Here is an 11,176-nt window from a genome sequence, read left to right as displayed (position 1 = left end):
TGTCAGGTATAAGAGACATTCCTACTGCCCAAATCAGGCTACGGTGACCCCATGGTGTCTGTGACTGCAGCTCAGGTGCCCTGTATGCAAACTAGCAGCTGAAGATAACTACAGAGAGCAATAGGTTCCCACTCACCTTGTACCAGCGTTACTTTACAGTTTGTATAAGGCAAGTCTGTTCCCACTAAACAGGCTGCCAGAAGGACTCACGTGAGTGAGTAGTTTTCCACTCACTTTTAAAACTGGAATTAAAAATTAAGACCAATTTCTGCTCCTAGTTATCTCCTCAAATACACAAACTTCACCTTTATAATACTAATCTTTTTAGTATTAAGAAATATTTTAAATGATTTTGTAATTTTTCTGGAGTCCTATACGTGTTAAGAGGAAAGCAAGTATGTGTAAAGCAGTTAAGATTTATTCATAGAAAGTGTGTTTCCATTTAAAAGAGAGAATAAACTGATTTCATGTAAACCACTAGAAAAATCCATTTCACTGCCAGAGAAAATAGGCACACAAATACTTTACTCCTTTCATAAATAACGTATTTTATTGCATATGGCTATTAAGGAGAGCATCCATGATCAATACAGACTAAATACAATACACTACTCTAGTTCCATTTATTCTGGTCTCCAGCAGCATCACATTTATCCTTATATACAGCGTGTACATTGGAAGACACAGCAAGATAAGTTAAGTCTCTTGTCATATCACAATAGCAAGAAATATATTTAACATCTTGATATCCAGAAACAATACGTACCCAAAAAGAAAGCACTGCTTAATAACTGTTAAGGTTATATAGCAAAAAATATTTTAAATTTAAGGTAAGTCAGGCAAAATGTACAAAGACCCAATATACATTGTGAAGTTATAGCAAACATAACATTTATACATTTTGGTTCCGTTCTGTAAACTAAATTAAGAATGTAAGTATTGCATATGCCTTTGTGAAATATACAGGATAGAGAATAATGGACTATATTGTCAAGTCATTTTGAAGTTGCTGTATGCATTTTAGCCATTTGTTTTAGTGGCACAGTTTCTTAATTGATACAGAGGGATACTTCAAAATAGAGACGTTCAAAACACTGAATTCAGCAGGTACCACACTCAGTGATGATGGGGGCAGAGGTCAGGGGGGGTTCAGACAAAAAATGTCAAATGTTTGTAGTTATTTTTCATCCCAGACTTGAACAAGCAGCATTTTAGAAATTCTGAGAACCATTTATAGCATTATTGTTAAAAAAGAAACTCAGATCAGATATTTAAATTGATTTTAGATATAATATTGTATTAGCCTATGCATTGCTGTGATTTAAGACCCCAGAAATTACACTGAAAAATAAAGTGTGCCATAGGGTAGAGAAAAAATTAGTTTACATTCATCTTTGTCTTGTAATACAATCCTCAGTTCTAAAAACTCAGCATGTAAGCAGGAAGACCGCATTGCCATTCATTGTATTTGTAAGACATTGACTCTAGTCTTCCTCAGGAAAAAAAAAAAAATCCCAAAGATAATGCATTGCTAATAGTGAAGTACAGGTTCCACTTAGCACAATGATCAAAAAAAAGTCTCACATAACTCATAACTTAGTAATACTTACATGTCTATCAGAGCAGGCACTGGGGAGGTACCCTTAAAACATATACAAACTCTTCAACAAATTTAGCAAAGGAGAAGCAAGGTGGCATGACATTCTGCTAGTCTGGTGCAAGAGTTATACGTGACTTTTGTGAGGGTAGCTGCCACATCACTTGGATATTCAGGCCCCTGGAAATGTGATGCACAGGTAGCCTTGAAAAGAACTCAGGATAAGTGACTGCAATGGTTCTTCCCTGTAATAGTGCCTGCAGCTACAATGGTGCTTTCCTGGTAAAAGGCAAATATCAGGACTTTCTAGATGGCAAGAGAATACTGTGTTAATATTAGCGCTTGAATCTGCCCAATACCCATTATCATCCCTGCATTCCTAGCATGCCTATGTGGATTTTTGGTTACAAGAAACGCAGCTAAGAACAGGGTTAGCTGACAAAAGTGAGCTTGTAAATAGAAGAAAAGGCTTTTGCAATCTGAAGTACCTACATAAACACCTACATAGAGAGGATTAAACAAGTGTGTCAAAGGTACAGAGAAATACCCCTAATACAGTTGGATGTTTTTAACTTACGTTTCTTCAGTTACACATTTTATACTTTTTAACTACTCTGAATCCTCTGTCCAAGTCTGATTCACAGAGTTTCATCCCATTTTAGAATTTTCAGTGCCCTACTTAGGCTTTGTCTGAGAAGTAAACCCTGCGGCTAGTGATTCAAGACCCAGCAGCAGCAGCAACTGCACGCACTGCAAGTTCAGTAAGGCTGGCAACCGTTCTTGAGAGACTCGGCATAGAGATAAAGGAGTTCCTGTCGTACACCAACACCGCAAATCCGGCTTTACTTTGAACTGAGGTAGTACTGTCGTAGGCTTGAAATTATGCCAGTAAATACCAGATCTTGCTGCTTCAGCAGGTGTTACAGAATCCCCTAATATGCCAAAGAATAAATATAGTTGTCTTCAAATAAAAAGAAAATGAAGGCATTGGCCATTAGTTAAAGAGGCCAGCAGAAAAGTTCCTACAATTTAAAGAGCATCTCCAACTTCTGTCGAAACAGCAGCAAAATGATACCATAGATGCCATGAACAGGTAATGAGTTAGGCAAGTTGCTTTCCCTTCCTCCTAAGTTTGTTGCACAGTTTGGCCCACAACAGGTAAGTAACTGTTAGGACCAAGAATAACAACAATAAAAAGTAAACCTTAAGCAGCTTCAGTTAACAAACAAACAAAACAAAACAAAAAAAACCCAAACAAACAAAAAAACCAAACCCAAAACCAAACAAAACAAAAATCCAAAAAAAATCCAAAAACGAATAAACAAAAAGGTATATGCCGAGCAGCTTCTTTGAATGTTGTACTCTGTTGTTTGAGGTCATGGTCAGAAAACTAACTGCTTCACTCTGAAAAGAAAAATGAAAGAAAGTCAATAAAAGAGGCAAAAAATTTTCATATATATGATTTAAACAACACAAAAAATACCACAGAGAGATTATTCAGAATAAGTTTTCACATTGAAAAAAAAAGCTATGCAATAATTACTTTCGTATTTGTATACACCATAAAGAATTGCAGAGGCAATAAAGGGAGCACTCCCAGTATTTTTAATTCTTTTGAGACAATAAAACCAAACTAAACTATATACAAAACCTGGATGTCAGAGTAAGCACAGTGCTTATCTGTGCAAGTTTCAATCCACATAAGCCTCTGATAAACAATTACAAAGGCTTTTCCCTCAAGTCTACACAACAACAAAGGCTGATATATCTTGACATACATGTAAGAATTGCTAAACTGTTACTGAATCTCTCAGAGCTATGGTTTACTTAAGGAATTAGTCCTGCTGGAGTCAATTTGAGCCACTATATGATCAGATACTTAGAATATTACTTGATACTTTACTTCATGCCACAGCTTGAGATTAATTACTAGTTTGCCAAGACCAAAAGGAAAGCATCTCACTGCCCCCACCCACTGCCATTTATTTGCTGCTACTTTTCTCATCAAAAACTAAGTCAAATCTATCCACTGAGTCTTCAGTGAACAATCTTTTATTGTTTGGTCTGGAAGGGTGTTTCAAATTAAGAACCTGAATTGGCTTATGATGCAATCAGAGCAGCCCAAATCTGCCATCATCATCCCAAAAGGTCGCATGGGTGAACATGCGGCAGGATGGACAGCTCTCAGACAGCAGCAGAGATGCCTCATTTGAGGAAGAGACGCCTTACAAACCACTTCATTCCCATTTTTGTTCAGGGAAGTAGCATAAATGCATCATGTAGGCAAACAAGTGAACATTTAAAGGTACATGCTGACTCTGCGTTACTGCTTTCCTCCTCCAAATGGAAACCAACACGACCACTAAATTTACATTCCCAAAAGTGGACAAATGACAGTGAAAGCCAAATAAAGTTTAAAAAAAAAAAAAAATCTCATCTTCAGATAGAGAAATCAGTGGAAAATGCATAGAGAACAAACAAGTATCTTTCCAGAAGAATATCAGCCTAAGGCAGACATGAGAGAAGATTATTAGCAACTGAGTAAACCTGATGTGCTTACAGCACAGCAGGTACTGTCCAGTCAGAATTAAACTGGAGTAGGTGAAGTGGCTGATGCTTCAAAGCACTTTCAAACGTAGTTTGTAGGATTTTACAGGTGGAATTATAGAACTGAGGGCAACAAACACATCATTCAATGACTCTATAATGCTGTCTTATAACTCAAAATCTACCCCAAATAGTCTTCAATAATGAAACAATCTCCCTGACTTTAATAAGTTTTGAATCAGGTTTTGAATAAGCTTCGAATCAAGAAAGGAAAAATAACTACTGCTACCACTTGACCCATGTAATAGCAATGTCAGCTTCAGAGGAAGCCTACGTGTAGGAAAAAAATTTGGAAGTTCCATGCTAATCTAAAAACAAAACCCAACCAAAAAAAAAAAATCAATATCACTGTTAATTTTTACCTCAGTGATTAGTATATTTTATTTATTTCAAGCTGAAGGTCAACATTCCACTCACACAGCAAGTCACACCAGTATACACCATCTTTATCCAGGAATTAAAAATTCCTACAGGACATGAACATATTCTCTGGTAACTTCATTCTCCATGGACATGCACAAATCAAAATATAAAGTCCGGCACTATGTCAATACTGAGGTTTCCTCTTAGTTTTGGACTTTATAAAGAAAAGCATCCATGATCGTTGCCGAGTTTCCAAAACAACTTTTGTCATCTGATTCCACCAGTGGTTCTTGGGAAATAAATCAGGGAATAAACACACAACACAAACTGCTAGGAAGCTACCAAATACTCATAGATTTGTTAAATATACTGTGAAGAGAATACAATGGTTACCTAATTAAGGAAGACCTACTCTGCTTATTAATTTAATTACTGACTTATTAAAAGTCAGTAAGCAATGAATAATATTATTTTAATTCCTAAAAATAATTCTCATCTGCTAACAAGCACACAGGAAAGAACAGTTATTTATGTGGCTCATGGCAAAACACGTTGCTGGTTATTCATAACCAGCAAATTTATTCACTGGCAGCGTGACTGCCAGAGCAGATCAGGCATCAGATGCAGAACCCCCAGCACTGCTGCAGGCTTCTGCCCTGACTCCAGACAAATCACTCAGTGACTTTATCTCTGTTTCCCCTCCCCTCGCTGTCTGACAAATCAATTAAGGCTGTGGTTCTGTTAACTAACTTTTCCCAGAAAAACACTCCAATTAATACAACTGAACATGGAGCTTAACAGCACATAAGTTCATGGGCATCAGGCCAGGCTGTTAGCACAGCACAAGGAACTGAATCCCACCCACAGGGAGATGCCTTTGGTACCCCAGACACCTGGAAAGAGATGCATGGCACTGGGCAAGGCAGCTGGCCACCCAGAAAGGGCTACCCTCCTGACTCTCCAGCTTCCTCCAGCTCCATGCATCATACCTGGCCAGGTACCCCACAGCAGGTGGGTCTGCATGGGTTGTAGCCTTGTGCCTCAGCAGCACTTTTTCATGCCCAGAGCAGTCTGTCAGCAAGCAAGTGGAGCAGAGAGGCAGGGGCTGAGGGTGGGAAGGGACAGCATGGATCCTAATAGTTATCAACCTTGTGCCAACCTGGCACTGACAGCAACAAGAGGTGGTCTGAACTGCAGTCTCCAAGGGCTTCTTTGTAGGAGGGATCACAGGATGCAGACACATCACAAGGTGTAAACTTGGCCAAGCATCCAAATGCATATGCAGCCTGCCTGCTACCCAGGCTGCTACTGGGGAAGTGCACAGTAGAAGCCAAATCCTGACCTGGCTCCAATTCCCATAAAGCAAAACAATGAATAGTGTACTTCACGTTACAGGTAACCCTGCTAAAGCTATGGCTCTTCACAAGTAATTCCAGGGAATCTGAGCTCCACTCAGTAGGACTCCTCTTACAATATAAAGCTAAGTACAGCCACTGTCCAAGATTTCAATCAGAGCTTGAATATTAGCTTTACCAACACTTTACAGGAAAACATGAAGTAGTATGCTCTAAAAGTTCACAAAGCCCATGAATAATATCCATCCAAAGTAAAATGTTTTCATGTTTGATCAGAAAAACAAGTTAAACTATGAAATGAAAAAGCCATGTTATCTTTATTTTTTAAAAAGTCATGGTTGATCATAATTGGAGATATGCTGCCCCAAGTAACTCGGCTCTTTTGATACGTTATTCCACTAAGAAACAGTATAGAATGTTATTTAGATAGGTCTCTTTTGTTTTATGAATTTAGAAAAGCAAGCATCTGGCCAACATAGATTCTTCATGACAAATAACCAAAAAGACACAAAACAAACCCAAACATCATTATATTTCTTTAAAGTAGTAAAGTAGGGATTTTGCAGCTACATTTATCTATAATAAAATGAGCTTTATCATGTTTTTAACGCTTGTGTCAAATGGTTAAAAATCATATCAGTTTCATTTGCATTAAGATAACCATAGGGCAAGATTATCTTCTTAAGTGGGAAACAAAACACTAGATTATCTGGGAAATGATGCTGCATGTCAGTACCTGCAAGTATCTTTTGTTTTTTGGTTTTTTATGCCTAGCATACACACAAGAGGTTAAAATGTTCATCTGATGTCATGGACAATTTCCCAGAATTTATGATCAGTGCTGACTTCTAACCAAAGGTACTAAAACCCAAAATAATTTTGATGTATTTTGATGCCATATATTTACATGACTAACACTTATTTTACCTGCAATCTTACACTGGAGTTTAAGCAATTGAAGTATAATATATAATAGAAGTACAGATAAGAATGTTGGCTATGCTTAGTTGACTTCAGAATTTGATGTAATTTGTGTTTCATATAATTTTGTCAAGGTTCTTATATATTTTGCAGTACTAATAACTAAACATTAAAATGTAATTACGTGGAAAATAAAGGATTAAACTTACAAATGTCATTATAATGAATTTATAGTGCCGGTCCAGAAATACATTTTCCATATTAATTATAATAAATATGGGCACTTCAAATTTAAAATTAAGAAGCTAGACATTCTCATTTTTCCCAGGATTAATTTAATACAGCTGCTATTATATCTCTTAATTTCAGAGCTACAGCCACTGTGTACTATTAAACAACTTTGTATAGATGTGATTTAATCTCATGATTAGGAATAAAATAAATTAGACAGCAACCTCTCAACATAGTATTATCTGAAATGTGTTCAATTATCCTCTCCCTTGCAAGTTGGGTATACAACCGTTCAAAAGCATTACATGAAATTAAACAAAATCAAGCTGCTTTCTCTGTACAAACAAAATACTACAAAATAAACATGTTTAGTCCTTCTGGCCTTCCACTGGGAGTTTGTTAGAGAGACAGAAACATGTACACAGAAGCAGATGTAGAAGCTATATAGAAATTTGCCACTGAAAAGATTAGTCTGTGGCAGCCAGCCAAAGAGCCAAGAGCCACTCCACAGTTCACACACACAGGATGCACAGGATTTAACCATCCTGGAACAAGAAGTCACATTCTTGGTTGATGACCATTATCATGCACGTGGAATTGCCTCCCACCTTGAAACCATCACATGGTTCCTATATTAGTGTAGATTCAAGACCCAACACTGCAAAAGTGGCCTCAGTGTGGTGACCAGCTTAATTTTTACAACTCCTTTCACTAAACCAAGAAGAGAGAACAGCTCTTCCCAGGTGCAGCCTGACAGCAATATTTGCATACAAAGTGAGGCTGGAAGTTTCTTAAGACACAGAATTTTTGCAAAACAACATGCTCACCTTTCAAGTGATGAAGGGCAAGGATGGAAGGGATTGGTGATTAACATACTGAACTACCTCCCAACCCCATCTTTGGAGACACAAGAATAACAACTGAATTAGCACGCCTGCCCCAACAGCATAGACCAGGCAATACTCAGCTAAATTCTACAAAGCCCTGTGTGTACCTCTACATCTCTGACCTACTCACTCTATGAGGAGCCAGTTACTCTAAGTCCTTGGAGTCAGTGGGAAGAAACAGCCACTTCTAAGCAACAATTCTTCTGTCCTATTTCACATTGGGCTCTGATGAATAAGAGTTCTGAAAGATCTCAAACTCTGTGAGGTGTACAACTTGGTATTTGTTTTAGAAAAAGAGATCATATCCTTTTACACACCTTTACAATTGCTGGGAAGTTTGTTCAGCTGGGATGTCAAAGGCATATTTGTCCCTCTTCTAATTTGTATCAGTAGTCATTAACAAGGTCAACAAGGAAGAAGAGCTCTTGAAAGTAGAGCCTGACATTCTCAAACAACTGCCAACGGAAATGCTGTCAGTGTTGGCAGACTTCTGGTTAGATCCATAAGTGAGAATCTGAGTGCCATTCTAAGTATCAATGGACAATACTGAAGTTCAACAGCTGCTCCTGAGCCACTAGGCTACCTCCACCCACATGCCCGAGAACACAACGTTAGAGTACTCTCAAAGAGCTTAAAAGCATGCTTTTTCTCTCTCTCACTTGGGATAAAAAGCAATCTTTTCCACTGACTAAATTGAAAAATTATTCATTTTAAAAATTTAAATATTAATAGGAACAGGAATAAGGACTCGTGTAAGTTGTGGGAAGTCATGTTCACTCTCCCTTTCCATTACAGTGAATACCTACTATCATGAAAACAGCTTCAGTAAGAAAGAATGAGAGCACTCTAACAAAGAATATATGGCAAAGATGTGCTTTAAAATGGAGAGGGGTGAAAGAGGACTGAGATCTTTTTTTCAGCCAGAAAAGTACAGGACGCTGGTCAGTCCAGGGTAAGTGCTCTAACCATGTAAATATTGTAGGGAGGGGAACAGAAACACTTCATCCAGGCATTCTGAAAGACTGATCCCTGCCTCCATCACTGCCAAATGGGCTTAGGCACCTAGTACCAAAAGAGGCTACAGATTTACAAAGTCTTTGAGAAGACTGGAGCATTCCTCCTTCCATGAGGAAGACAGATGTCTTCCAGAGAGTAGCATGTTTTAAAACATGAGGCTCTCCTCAACTTCCACAGTCAACAACTCTCCTGTTTTGAAAACTGACTTTTAGACAGCTTACCAAGGAGACTGAAACAGCTCTGGCATTCACTTACACATCCAACCTGCCATCTAAACATACTGGATGGTCACACACAAAATGTGAGGCTGGTTGCTTGAAGGTTTTGGACTTTCAAGTTAGAACATACGTCCAGAGAGGTGCACTTCTTGCAGATGAGATACATGGGGAGAGGAAGAAGTGCAAAACAGAGCAGGGAAGGGCTAAGAGGAACGACTTGGGTACAGGAGGGCAATCTTTTCCCTACTACTTTCTCTTGTTGCCATACCCTCACTTAAAACTCTGAGCATCTGGTAGTAGGATAGAAGATGATTTTAAAGGATGGTTTTCCATTTCTATCAATGCTTTTCTAGAAGTCTTTTGTGTTCTCTCCACTGCCAATCGGCATCTGTCAGTGATAGAGAAGTGAGGAAAAGATGAAGCTAGGAGAGAAGCTGCATCACATTCTCTGATGAAAAGACACCACCACCCCTAAAACCATTTAGTGAAGTAAGCAATGCAGCACAAAACAGCTGCACTGAGGCAGGTTATATTCTCCTCTAATCCAGTTTCCTCTCTCTGACAGTGGGTCAAAAGTACTACAAAACGTGACTACAAAATCCAAGACATGCATGTGGAGATACTTCCCAAAGTTCTGGTCTAGTTTCTACTGATTTAGCTACCAAGGACAAGCCACATTGTTAACGACCATGAGTCAAGCTCTTGTTAACTTCCTTGGTACTGTAGACTTGCAACCCACAGCAACCGTTGGCACAGTGGATACTGTTTGAAAGCCATATTCACAAACTTAGTGAGTTGCCCCTACCCTGCTGAAATCAACTTGCTTGAACCTTAATAGTTATCCCCTACAGAAGCCCACTAAGTCTTCTAGAAAACAGTCACTCTTTCTCTAACGTAATCCCCCAGCAGACATTTCCCACTATTCCTTCAATAAACAGTCAAACACTTATCAAGCCAAAATGATGTCTCAAGGAACAGTATTTGTAGGCCTATTATTTAGAGATTGTAAACTATTCTCCCTTGCATCAAATACATTTCTGAGAATTGCTAAAAAAATAAAACCTTTTTTAATGTTACATTTTTAAAACAAACAGGGGCATCTGCAGCTTCCTACTCTGACTTTAATCTCAAGATGAATTAGCATTTCTTTCTGAAGCTGGTATGGATTTTATTGCATACTTAAGTTAGCATTATATTAAGACATGAAAGGAAAAGATGTATTTTTGTCACATAGTCATGATGAATATCAGCTGTCTATCACTCCTGGAGGCTAACTGATACTCTGCTGGAAAGCAGAGGCAAAAAGCATAGTAAGCTGTTCAGGAAAATAATTTTGGTGGTTAAAATTTATCTTCTGAGAACACCAGTTTCAAAACTCGAAGCTGGTCATAAAATAATTTGTGATAGCAGAAAGCATATAATTACCTCCTCATATTTTACTTTCTTTTGCAAGCAAGAAACACATTATACTGAATGAATGAGATTGTTCCCAGCTCCACCGGATGCACCCTGAATCCTCCCCATCTAATAGCTTACTGTGGGAAAAGAAGTGAAGCAAGCCCACACTGATTTGCTCTGCAAGACAAAACAAATGCTAAAGGTGATGCAAAGCACCAAGTTTTACCTAACCTAAGAAACAAGAACATCTGAGACATGCAACAAATCTCAGTTTAGAAAACAGCGCTTATTTGGTTTTTTTCAGCCATGAGACCTGCAGTACAAAACGTTACTGTCAAGAAAAAAAAACAAACAAACAAAACTTAAAGTATGAAAGATACTATGCTGTCAATGTGCTTTCACAGCACTTTTCTCAAAAATTCATATGGATTTTTTTTAAAAAGAGCAAAAAATTAGTGTTGGCTATATGCAACATTACCAGCTCCAGAGCAAGATGCGCTTTCTTCCGTAATTACAAGAGCTCTCAGTAAATATTTACAGATAAAGAGGTCTACTCTACTGTTTCACCAATTTTTTTCCTTC

General features: G+C 38.1%; 1 protein-coding gene across 1 annotated transcript in view; it reads right to left on the bottom strand.

Annotated features, from left to right (window-relative positions):
• Positions 1 to 523: 523 nt before the first annotated feature.
• The window catches only part of IRS2 (insulin receptor substrate 2), a 28,071-nt gene continuing 17,418 nt past the window's right edge, over positions 524 to 11,176 (bottom strand). Inside the window, exon 2 of the mRNA XM_050333216.1 lies at positions 524 to 3,001. Within this exon, the coding sequence (XP_050189173.1) occupies positions 2,997 to 3,001 (5 nt within the window). The 3' untranslated portion in view covers positions 524 to 2,996. The remainder of the gene's footprint in view (positions 3,002 to 11,176) is intronic.

This window comes from Myiozetetes cayanensis, unplaced genomic scaffold (assembly GCF_022539395.1).
Source record: "Myiozetetes cayanensis isolate MyiCay16 unplaced genomic scaffold, myiCay2020 scf5-8, whole genome shotgun sequence".
Lineage (NCBI taxonomy): Eukaryota > Metazoa > Chordata > Aves > Passeriformes > Tyrannidae > Myiozetetes > Myiozetetes cayanensis.
This window is presented reverse-complemented; position numbering and strand designations above follow the sequence as displayed.